This window comes from Melospiza georgiana, chromosome 1, assembly GCF_028018845.1.
Source record: "Melospiza georgiana isolate bMelGeo1 chromosome 1, bMelGeo1.pri, whole genome shotgun sequence".
NCBI lineage: Eukaryota > Metazoa > Chordata > Aves > Passeriformes > Passerellidae > Melospiza > Melospiza georgiana.
In genome coordinates this window covers 147,934,093-147,946,416 of record NC_080430.1, presented here as the reverse complement: position 1 = coordinate 147,946,416, position 12,324 = coordinate 147,934,093, and the positions used below count along the sequence as shown (strand labels likewise).

Below are 12,324 nucleotides of genomic sequence, written 5' to 3'. Positions count from 1 at the left end.
TATCCTTTTAAACAAGAAATCTAAAACATTGCTAATGGACATACCCTTTTTAAGGAGGTAATTTCAACCCATGAGCTATAATGGAGTCTGAATGACTGCTGTTGGAAATAGAATTGTTCCAAAGAAGTCAGACCCTTATCATACACTCTAACAGATACATAGAAGGAAACAAGGCACAAGCTCTACCCTATCTTTCTACCTACCAAGCCATTATCTAATCAATCTCAAGCCCATTAATTGAGTAAAAATGTCCTTATTTCAGTAGAACAGTATGACAAAGATCCAGATTTGGCCTTATGATTTCCTATCCCATTTTATACAAATCATATAATTTCACATCAATTAAGAATCACAAAACAAGAAAATCATTTTACCACAAATAAGTAGCATTTCAAAAACTGCATCACTGAATGAGGAATGCAAAAAAATGTAAAAATACAACCAGGATAGATTTTATTAATTTTATTACTGATCAAAACACAGTCACAAAGTATTTTAAACAAGCCTAGAAAGTAAATGATTTAAAACTGTCCTTATTACTTGGTTTCAGCTAATCTGTAGAATGCCCCCTTAGAACAGGTTACCAGCTGCTTATTTGACTTCATTGTAGTGGGGGCAAGGGTGAGCAGTGAAGTTTCCAGACACAGCCTGCTAAAGTAATATACAGAAATAGCAAATGTGATACTTTCCAGGAGAAGCCAGAGAAAGGGAAATGAACCTAGCAGCAGAGAATATAGTCAGTAACAAGTCAAAAAAAAAGACAAAACTCTCAGTAAAAAGATTGAAGAATCATTAGGCATAATCATGACAGCATCCTTCAGGCAGGGTGCAAGTGAAAGCAGGAAATGAAAGGCTGAAAAACATGGAAAAACATTTAAGGGAAGAAAAAAGGTACAGTTTTTCAAGCTACCATAGATTTATTCTTGAGAAGTAATTAGAAAACCAGATCCATGTGATGAGGTCTTTTCTGCATTTCAAAAAACAGTTAATAGGATTGGAGTGGTGATGGGTAGGAAATAATATTTCTCTTGCATTACGAGATCATTTATGATCTTTTCATAACTCTGTTCCTTCCTCCTACAGGACCTCTTACCCTGAGATGTATGGTTCTCATGTTACTGCACCAGGATGGAGGAGGCTGGAAAAGCACCAAGACAGAAAACCCAGTGGCAGGAGAGCTCAATGAGCACCACACGAACTTGAGTTGTATCAGGTCATGACGCTAAGAGGAAATTTTTAGAAACTGTAAATTGTTATTTCTTTTAACTTGTATAAAAGCTTGTAAATTTTAAATCCTTTAATTTAAGAATTATTATTTTTAAAGAAGCTATAGGGGAACTAAAGAAGCTTGACAGACATTTACAATGAACAGACTCAAAATATAGAGGAACCACTTGAACAGGAACCTTTGCACACCTTTGCAAAAACAACAGATCTGTTCAGGTATTGCTTAATTTGAAAAGGGCAGCTATACAACTTATGTTTAAAAATGCTTAAAAGAGTAAAATGTGCATATATGATATTGGGAAACAGCAATTCTGTGGGAAGTCAGAGCAAATAAATAACAACTATCAAAAAAGAAAACACTTGAGAAAGGGCAATAGGAGCTCAGTAAAGCTAGAACAGGTTTTAAAAGAGGTATCACTTGCAAGGCTGAACCCAACTCTTAACCTCAAAGGAAGAATCCTAACAAAACAACATACTGAGAAAATCAGGTCCAAGATAACTGAAGTCCTTCAATTGTCCCAGAATCAGGAAACCTCTCAGAGCAAGCCTCAATCACCAGAGCAGATCAATTCACATATATGAATGTCTACATGCACATGTACATTAAGGTTTTGCTACACAATCAAGAATAACTGAAGAAGTTCCTCATGTAGAGCTGTTCTTACAGTAATCCACTGGATAGTGCTGCCAATGGCTTATGGACAAATTACAGAACAAAAGGAACAAATAAAAATACGTGCACTATTTTTCAATAAACTGCAACAGAGGTTCAGATGCCTACTACAATTTGTAGGTGAATCCCAACCTGAATGTTTTAGAAAATAAAATTGCTAAAAAAATCAGTTACAGGAGGGGACACTTGGGAGTTCATAACTACACACATATAAACTTATATATCCTACCATTACACAAACCAATAGGTTCTGCACTATAACTGCCTACAGAACATCAAAAACTAAGATTGGTCCAGAGGTCAGGACACTAAAAAAAAAACAATTTTAGAAAACATAAGAGTACACACAAAACTTCACTACTCAACTGTGTGTATTCAGAGACTTGTTCCTAAATCAGCTTATTTCAAAATTAAAAAAACCCAAACATAAAATAACTGGAAGTGCATCAGGAACTGTGTCAAAGATGATAAGCAGTCTAGAACACTTCACATATCAGGAACAATTAAGTAGATTAAGACACCTCATACCACCAATGACAACTGAGGCTTATCTGATGGGTCCAACAGAAGCATCAGAGGAATGGAGAAGGCTGAGGGGTGCCCTCAGCACAATCTACACCTTCCTCAAGGGGAGCAGTGGAACAGGAGGTGCTGAGCTCCTCCAGACACCTAGGACTGAACAAAACTGAATGAAGCTGATTTTGAAATTTCCTTCTTTCCTGGACTTTTCATCTCCTAATCAACTACTTTTTCAGGGTATCCATCTGCTTCCAAAGCCTCTGAAGAAACTGCACAGAGGGTCTGTTCTCCACTCTTTCCCCTGTACACTATCTCATCTACAAATAAAAGAATCTTTGTGCAACTGCTAATAATTAGAACAATTATGTTACATATTTTATCCCAGCTTTGTTTTATCACATCCAGAGATACTTTACCATCAAATCAAACTTCTCATGGCTCCTAGACCACTTCCACTGTTTGCTTCTTTGCCCAAGGACATCCTTCTGCAAGCCAAATTTCAGCTGCCACCAATTCCCCTCGTCCTTAATACCAGACTGCTGATTAGTTTTATTTCCTTTATAAAAACTTTGTAACAAGTTACACATTATCAAGGCTGGTTTGTCAGCCCATTGTCAGCCTTGACTACCAGCTCACTTTCTAAAACATAAGAAAGGTATTTTTTTATCCTTATTTTCTCTCCTCTCTACCATGGTGTCACCTCTGTCCCTGTAAGAAATCTTTTTTGAGTGTCCTCAATAAGAACTCCTTTTGAGTAAGAATCCATAAAAACTTCTTACAGTGCTGAGTCCATATATCCAGGCTGATTTGTTGCATGCACAAATAAGCACTGAAACTCCACAGATCTGTCTCCAAATTTTTTGAGAACTCTGATTGTGCAAATACTTTGGAACAGGGTTATGGTGTCTTATTTCCAGGAAAGGTGAAATAAAAAGGTTCTTGCCAATAACCCCTCAGAGTCTGATACTGCAGTAAACAAGTACTGGAGTATCACAGGGTACTCTAGCATTTGAATTTCTTTTTGCTGTTTTTGAGAAAAACTTTAAGTACCTATTAACTGCAATTTCTATCAAATACACACTAGTATTTAATTACTGGCAGTAAACACATTCAGCAATTCCTGCTGCCTAGCCAGGTGCTGTTATTGTCACTTCCAAAAAGGCATTAGCAACAAAATGCTCACCACCTATGCACTTGAGTCCATTGTGCCCTGCCCTCAAAGAAACATTTTATTGCCAGATTATTACTGCTTCAAGACAATTTGAAATATTTGTTTCATCTTTATAATCACTTTGGGTTTGACTTTCCTGAATTTATTAATCTGGCACTGGTGGATCCAGTGAAGAGGTTAACCCTTCTCCATTAAACACACAAGTAATTTAGATTGTTAAATTCTGAATAATTTTACTCCCAAATTTGGGAGTAGGCTCTGTACTAAAAAAAAGGCTTCTATATCTGGGTACAATGGACTAGACTAACTAAAGCAAATCCCAATCATTCATTTAATAGCTTTTATTTCATGACAAAATGGGAGGAATAATCTAATCGAATTCACCTACTACATCATCCCTTGAAGATACTGTTATGAAAGCTGCTTTTGTTGGAATCTAACTCTCCTCTCATGACATTATTTCACTATTTACACTTGCAATTCAGTGTATGAAAAAACAGTGAAGCATAATTTCTATAAAACCATAAACACACTAGAGAAGGGGAGAAAAATCCTCGAACAAAAGTGTCAGAAGGTGCTAAAGTGATTTGTAAACACTGTGGAGCAATGATAGATGATGGGTAATGTCTAAAAATGTGCAAATGCAAAGTCTACCTTACTGTGTCCACTTGCAGCATTACTAAAGTATTGAATTTTGTGATTAACATCTCATTGCATGAATCCTGAACTTATTGCATAAGTAAAAGCATTTCCAAGAAAATCTAACACCAAAATCTAGTGCCACTTAGAACTAGGCTACACAATGTTAGACTCAAAACATTTGTGAATGCTCAGAAGGAATTTAAGAGTACTGATCTAATCATTGATTCCCACTGAAATAGTATTTTACCAACTTATACACTTCCTCTTTGGCCTTTATTAGCAATAATATTTGACATTTCTACTTTCTAGTAGTCCCACAGTGTTTCTAGGATTTATTTCCAGCAAACTAATTTACTGCCCTTGCCCACAGCAGCAGGCACAGCATCTCACTTATACTCGTCTCCAGCTGCCCTCAGCAACAGCCACTTCCATCATTTCATTTAGCACTTTCTCTGCTCTAGAATCACACTGATTTTTATTTCCAGTTTAGCCCATCACTGGATGGCTGAGTTAATAAAATTATTCCGATCATGAAACCTCAACTAGAGTCAGTTTACAGCTTTCCTTCACTTTTAGTGAAACAAAAAATTTGAATAGTTAATGGTATGAAGATCCTTTCTGCTCTGTCCCCCCAGAAAAATTAAATGGAAGAACAAGTTTAAAATAAAAATACTCGCAAAATTTAGGACAGTTCTCAAAAACTACATTATTCAATGAGGAAACACTTGAAATTCCTTAACTTTATCATTCATAGTTCTACATATCTGCAGGGATTTACACTGTTCAATAAATAGATCTAAAAAATTTGATTACCAGATGTTGATATATTATCTTCATTTGAGCACAGACAGCTACATTCAGTGTTCCTCAAACAGTAAATATATTTGTTTTATATTAGACATCTGAAAAATAGCAGACCTGTTATTTTGGTGCTGACATTTTAAAATACTAAAACACTGATATCCGGACACAACTCAGAACTCAAGATTCCTGACTTTTCATCCTTCTTGAAGAAAAAAACAAGAACAACAAAAAAGAGCCACCATTGAGTTAACACTCTTGCACAAGTTTTATTTCATATTTATATTTCAAAACAGCAATACATACGTTCATGTTTCAATTTTGTGGGAAATGGGAGACCACAAAACTAAAACAAAACATGATGAACATTAATAATATCTGCCTTTGGCCTAGATCCTGAGCTGGCTTTGTCAAATATTTATTTTGTACTACAGAATCTTTTGCACTTCACTATCTACATGTTCTCAAGAAAAAAAGTGATTCTTCAAAAAAAGAAACCAATTCATTCCAGACATGGCAGGAAAGCAGCTGGAAGTTGTGAACACACTGCAGCAGTGATCCACATCAGCTCATCTTACTTCTAATATATGAGACAGCAAGTTCTAACTGAAAACTTCTGCAGAAGTTTTATTTTCCTCCAGACAGTGACAGTCATTCAACCATTAGGATCCCAGCCATGCACAGACTGAAATATGAGTAATAAATTGGTAAAAAACCCCTCCACACCCTCTTGAAAGCATAAATCAGAAATCTGTCATTTCTTTAATGAGAATATTGTTTTTAAATACAATCTCTCTTAATCTGAGGTGTGGAGTCAGCCTGCTCTACCTTACTGTGGGCTTTCAATAACTAAGTGGAGCTGCTTATAAGAAAAAGAGTAATTTTATCAGGGTCCCTACTGACAGGATGAGGAACAGCAGCTTTCAACTGAAGAGGGCAGGTTGAGATTGGACATAAGGAAGAAATTTATGATGAGGGTGGTGAGACAACACTGGCACAGGTTGCCCAGAGAAGTTGCAGATGCCCCAGTTCTGGAAGTGTTCAAGGCCAGGGTGGGACTTAGAGCAACCTGGTCTAGGGGAAGTTGTCCTGCCCATGGAAGGGGCTGAAATGGGATGATCTTTAGGGCTCCCACCCAAGGCAAACCATTCTGTGATTCTAGCACTCTTTTCTAGCCATAAGTGACATTAAATGGTTCCTCCCATGCCACCCCAACGTATCAAGGAACTTTAAGCCAAATTCTTAGACTTATTACTATCATCCTCTAGAATTTTGCCTTTCTAAAACATCTCAGTTGGAGTCACAAATGAGTGATTCTTGAATCTTATTTTTATTCTTAAAATAGTGTGAAGTTCTACAGAGAAATGTTGCTCTAGTTGCAAAACCTCCTTGGAGGTGTACATTAACATGTATAGAGTGATAGAAAGGTTTGGGTTGGAAGAAACCTTAATGACCATCAAATTCCAACTCTGTTTCCATGGGCAGGGACACCTTCTACTAGAATGTTAATATGTGTTTTAATATGTATTTTAAGTCTTTGGTTAATCAGAAATCAAAATTCACATTTTGGTTGCTATCATTTATAAAGCCCTGATTCAGGATGGGAATGCACACACTAAAGAAACATTGAGACCTAAAGAGTTACATTTTCTGGTTTCACATCTTAACAGCATCACATTAAACACCATGGATCCTTCTAAGCTTGCTATCACAATAAATTAAAAAGCAACTGGTATGATCATTTTATACAGTTGCCTCCAGAAAATTATTTAAGATCATAATAAAAACAAAGGAATAAAAACCAGACTTTCACCACTTTCCCTTCTTGCTGAACAGAAGAGGGGTTATGTTAACATAGTCAAAGTGCTCAGCATGAACACTACAGAAAATAGAAGTGCTGTGATTACATCTGAAGGTCATCTTTAACAGTATTAGGGACACAAACTTGGGGCAAGGTGGGGAGAAAAGAAATATCTATAGGAATCAGCTGTATCCTCTGAGATCAATGATGAGAAAAGAACATTCCTGAATCTAAAGCCTGCAATACACACACAGCTCTTCCAGAACAAATTCCATCCAGGCACCCACAAAACCTTACTTGGCTCTAGAGTCATAAAATTGTAGTCAAGAAAATCTGGAACAATCCAGAAAAAAGAATACAGAGTTTCCAATCCACAAGCATTAGGAAATTACTTACCACATACAGGAATGTCTGTGTATGAACTAGAATTTTTGTATGTAAATACAAATGTACTGTTTTCCACAAAATAAAATTTTGTTATGGAGCCAAAAATAGATTTAATAAGATGCATTATATCCAATTCTCACATGTCTGATAAGAAGCAAAAAAGGCATAAATTAGTACTTTTTTTTTTAAACTGAAACTATTCAGGAGTAATAAAGGTTTCAGAAGTGGGAACTTAAACACACTCAACAGGATGTTTCATGTATAAAGGCTGGTATCATAACACCATTCTGCAAATTACAAAGAAAGGTTAGGATCAAGGTTTTAAACTTCATTTTGCAAGTCTTCTGAGGCTTTGCTTCAACTTCTCCTGGATATCTCAGAGATGCTGCCTATTGAAACTGTTTTATCCATCTCTGAGACAAAGCCTTTAAAGCTTTGCTTCAACAAAAGTATTATTCATTGAAATCCATTTCTGCTAAAAAAGAATCAGAGCTTTATAACTGAGTTTGAGATCTTTAGCTCAATGGCTGTAGAATCTCAGTAGCAACAGAATTGAACTTCACTTAAGGAATATGCTAACAGAGCACTTCAATTTGAGAGAAAAGTGTCTTGGAGTTAAAGACAAGCCTTGAAGTAAGGACAAGTCAAACAGACACAATTTAACTTTCCTTTAGAATATATGTGAAAAATGGTGATGACAAAACCACAGTCTTTTACTGTCATGTCCAAATCCAACACTAATAGCATTTAAATTTACCCTGAAGACACTTCAATGGTTGTGTCTTCACAATCCAGCTCTGAAGGATTCTGTAAGCTCTGTAACAGTGTATCTCTTGCATAAAAAGCAGATTTGAAAAAAACATTTATGAAAATCCAGAGGACAGAACTTGTGATGTTAGAAATGTAGTACTCTAAAAAAAAAAAGACTGACATATGCACATACTAGGTACTAACAGTGTAAATTATTCATCAAGCTTTGGTGATAGGAAACAACCAAAGAATAGCTTCTGTATCCCAGAAATATTACCTGAAGGACATGGAAAATTAAATAAACTTTAAATAGTGCTGCAAATATATCCATACTGAGAGTCTGTAGCAAAACCATTACAGGCATCTGTGGCAAAGTTACAAACAGCTATTTAAAAAAAAAAAAAAATTTGAAAAAAAAAAAACAACAACAAATTCCCCCCAAAAAAACTCCCAAAACCAAACAAAACAACAACAACAACAAAGAAAACAACAATAAAAAAACCTCAATAAAACTCCCTCCAAGACCAAATGAGGTCTCCAATTTGAAAGAACTCTTGTATGGCTGATTACATTATCAAGGGGTGAGTCTTGGTATATAATTAACATTACTCACAACATTAAAATCAAGAAAAGCAGTATATATATATTTACATGATATTACAAAATACAAGAACAACAATTTGATAATTGAGAGAATTTTTTCTCCCAGCACACAACCCACAATAAAAATAATTTCTTTAAATTAAGATTCACTCTGCATTGCATTGGAATCATTTTCAGGATACGTGTAACTAAACTGATCTATATAGATAGAATATTTCCTTAGTGCTGCTTCTTCTAACATGCTTCATCATCTGAGGTAAAATGCTTCAGGGTATTATTAAGAAATTAGTTAAAGAGAAATGCATTGAAACAAGAAATTAGTTTGCATTCAGAAATGCAGGTTTCAAGGTGCATTGACAAGAACTGTACACAAAACAGAAGAAAAGATCACCACAATTAACAGTCACATTTAGGTGCTGCAACCACAATCCCTGTATTCTGTAACATAAACAGTTATGAACTTTATTTAGGTTTTGTTTTCACACTTGAGACTTTGAAGGAGTTTCAACTGCCATCCCAGTACTGCAGTGAAGATGGGGAATGCTGGAGTAAAAACAATACATCTCCTGTGACAAAGAAAAACAGCAAAAGCAGTGGACTTTGCCTACTCCCAAATCAAACAAAAGCCACTTTTCACAAAGTGCCACTCAAACAAGAAAATCCAAATTCTAACTACAGACCACTTCTGTATCGTTTCATCATGACTATGAAAACTTGGTAGTACCATAAAAAAAGAAAAACATTCTGTAAATTGGAGATACTGCCTGAAATTCACATCAGTCAAGGTAAGAGATTTACTGCTGTCAGCTCCATAGGGCCCAAACACAGACTGCACCAAAGGAGCAACTTAGATTGAAATCAACTTAGAAATCAAGGTGCTCACAGTAGGACTTAACATCTCCTGTGCTGTGCACTGCTTCTTTACAAAGGCAGCATTCAAGTTCCACAAGAGCATTGTTAATTCAGTCCAAATGAATTAAACTTCCATCAATAAACGAAGGTTGTTTCCCCCATCTTTTGCTCTTCTTTTGGGAATCCTTCATGTTGTACTTGGGGGAGAAATTGTGTTTGAAGGGAAAAGCTTGAAATGCATAGATTCCAATGAAATTCCACATACCTGGACAAAGCAGGAACAGGCACTCCTCTCGCTCGAATCGATGCTTTTCCACGGACAACTGGAACTTCTGCAGTTTCTGAGCCACCGTTTAAATATGTTAATTCTTGAAGCTGTGCCTGTCTGATTTCATCATTGTAGTCCTAAAACAAGGGAGAGGCAGAGTGTGAAAAAATTTAATTCTTTACTCACCACTCTCAGGAAACACTGCTCCTCTTAAAAAGTTGAACATTCCACTGAAAAAGTTTAATATACTTAATAAGATAGGAATAATATTCAGTCCAAACATTATTAGAGAATTCTACATAATAACTTCTATTTTTTTACTCAGGCATGTTTTTCTTCCATTTGCATAAATTTTTATGTAGCTTTACCAATTAAAATTGCAAAGTTAAAAGGCTGCAGAGATAGGAGGAAACCAGAAAAAAAAAATCAAGATCCCATATTCTGAACTGAGATCTAGTTTGTAACTCCAGCTGTAGAATGACTGTGAGCTAAAAGCAGGAAAAAGAGGGGAGAGAGACAGTTGCAAAAGAGTACAGAATAAATACACTGTTAAGAACAGCATATGAAAATGAAGGAACAGATTAGGAATCCACACTTTTAAAGTCAGGTGTTATAGAATGAACACAGGAATTCATTCAATACACACACACACTGTTATCTAATAAAAAGAGCTCAAAAAATTAAATTCTATGATATGCAATGGTAAAAATGCCAAGGACATATGGCTTATTTCTGTCTGCACAAATCCTCTACTCTCAAGGTCTAGCAAAAGGAAAGCTCATGTTTTTACAGACAGAATTAATATGGTACTTCTCAAGCACAGTTTTCAGGGACCTTGAGTCAACCTCTGAAACAAGCAGAGCACACAGGAATGAAACAGACCCAGCACTGAACTCTGGAGATATAAGTATTTTTCTATCATTTCTCCTCCACTTAAAGTGAGACAAGCAGAATGCAGCCATAAAGGTGAATTAAAGATAACTATTTTACCCAAGGTGCATCTGTACTAACTGAGAATCAAAATATTAATAGGTGCTCCCATAGGAACAAAGGGATACTTGTGGTACAACAGCTCTTCTGCAAATCCTCCCATTTCATGAAGGAGGGTTTGTTCTAATACCGCCCATTTTGCAACTCAATGACAAAACAAAGAATCTGCATCTCACTGCAAATCTGAGTTTATTACATTTATTCACTAGACAAGGACCAAAAGATTGTCAGGCAGTCTTAAAGACTCTGAAACATAACCCTGCATTGAAAGGAGATTAAAACTTCCATGAATTCAAATCTCTCAATTATCCTTGAAGCATTCTGCTTCTCCTAGACTTCTATAAATGGAAATAAAAAAGCTGTCCTTTATATGCCATTGCTGAAGGAACTTACTGGTGTTAAAAGAAGCAGCACCATAACAGCATTTTGTCCAAATTGCCTTAAATAGGTTCTGAAATTTCACTCCCAACTGCCCACCTGAGATCATCCTCAATTTAGCAGCAGAAACAAAATAGAAAATATTAAAAAGGTCTAAAAGACTGAAATAACTGTTTCAAATGGCATAATTGAAGCTTTTGAGAAACAGAGTCCATTATTAAATGGCCAGGACCCAATACATAACCAATCCATCACAAGGAGTAGACTAAAAACAGGAAACTGAACACTGTTCTGGCCAGCTACTGTACAGAAACCCACTTTGTATTTTTTGTTTGTTGCTGGATCAGAGCTGGCTACAAATGCAAAATTCTATGTCCTGTATAGAACAAAACACCAAGACACTGTACCACCAACACACAGTATCAAAGTTCTGGCAGCCTGTATCAGATGCCCTTTATAATTTCTTCACAAAACATCTTTTTCAGAACTGTGCCCCTGGAAAAATACCTTTGATCATTTTTTACTCAATTAATTTAATCTCCTAGCAAAGATGTGCTCAGGTTGCCACTGTGTGTGTTGGTTCCCTTTTTCTTTTCTCCCTGATGCTTTCTCACTTTCCTGCAGCACATTACCAGACACAGCAGCAGCCCTGGGTCACAGAGAAGGGCTCCACTGTGCACAGCACAGAACAGAAAACATGGCCCTTATCACAGATGCCAGAGGCAGCAGGAGGATGCAGAGTGAAGGGGCAGTACAAGGCAGCCACGATAAGCTGCAGTGTTAATCCATTAGACTCTGAAATGGATTCCTCAATTAAAAGTAGCAGACGGTCAATTTATGAATACTCACTGCTGGAAACAGTGCACTTCAAGTCAAATTAAGCAGACAATAATCTTTTCCTCACCTAGAAGATAGACATGGAAAGCCTTTAGACTGCATTCCTCCTCTGAACAGCTTTGGCAGTGGCAGCACTTGTATTTCAGTCAAATGTTGCTGTTAAATTTCAACTGAACAGATGTACTCTCATTTTATGAATAAATAGCCTACCCTGACTAACTACAGTCTTATCCAACCATGGAGGGTGCATTTACACCAAGATCCATGCAAGAGATTTTCATCCCACCAGTCCCCACACTTACATGATCTAACTAAACCTTCTTTAAAATTGTATCTATGATTTTCACCCAGCCAGATCAACACATTGGCAGCAGCTCTTTAGGATCACTCTAGCTTAAGACCTTATTTCAATTTATCACTCAAAC

General features: G+C 36.3%; 1 protein-coding gene across 2 annotated transcripts in view; it reads right to left on the bottom strand.

Moving 5' to 3' along the window:
* Nucleotides 1–12,324, bottom strand: part of KHDRBS3 (KH RNA binding domain containing, signal transduction associated 3) — a 90,636-nt gene that overhangs the window by 36,048 nt on the left and 42,264 nt on the right. For both annotated transcript variants that reach the window (XM_058038372.1, XM_058038456.1), the window contains exon 5: nucleotides 9,692–9,831. In XM_058038372.1, the coding sequence (XP_057894355.1) occupies nucleotides 9,692–9,831 (140 nt within the window). The remainder of the gene's footprint in view (nucleotides 1–9,691; nucleotides 9,832–12,324) is intronic.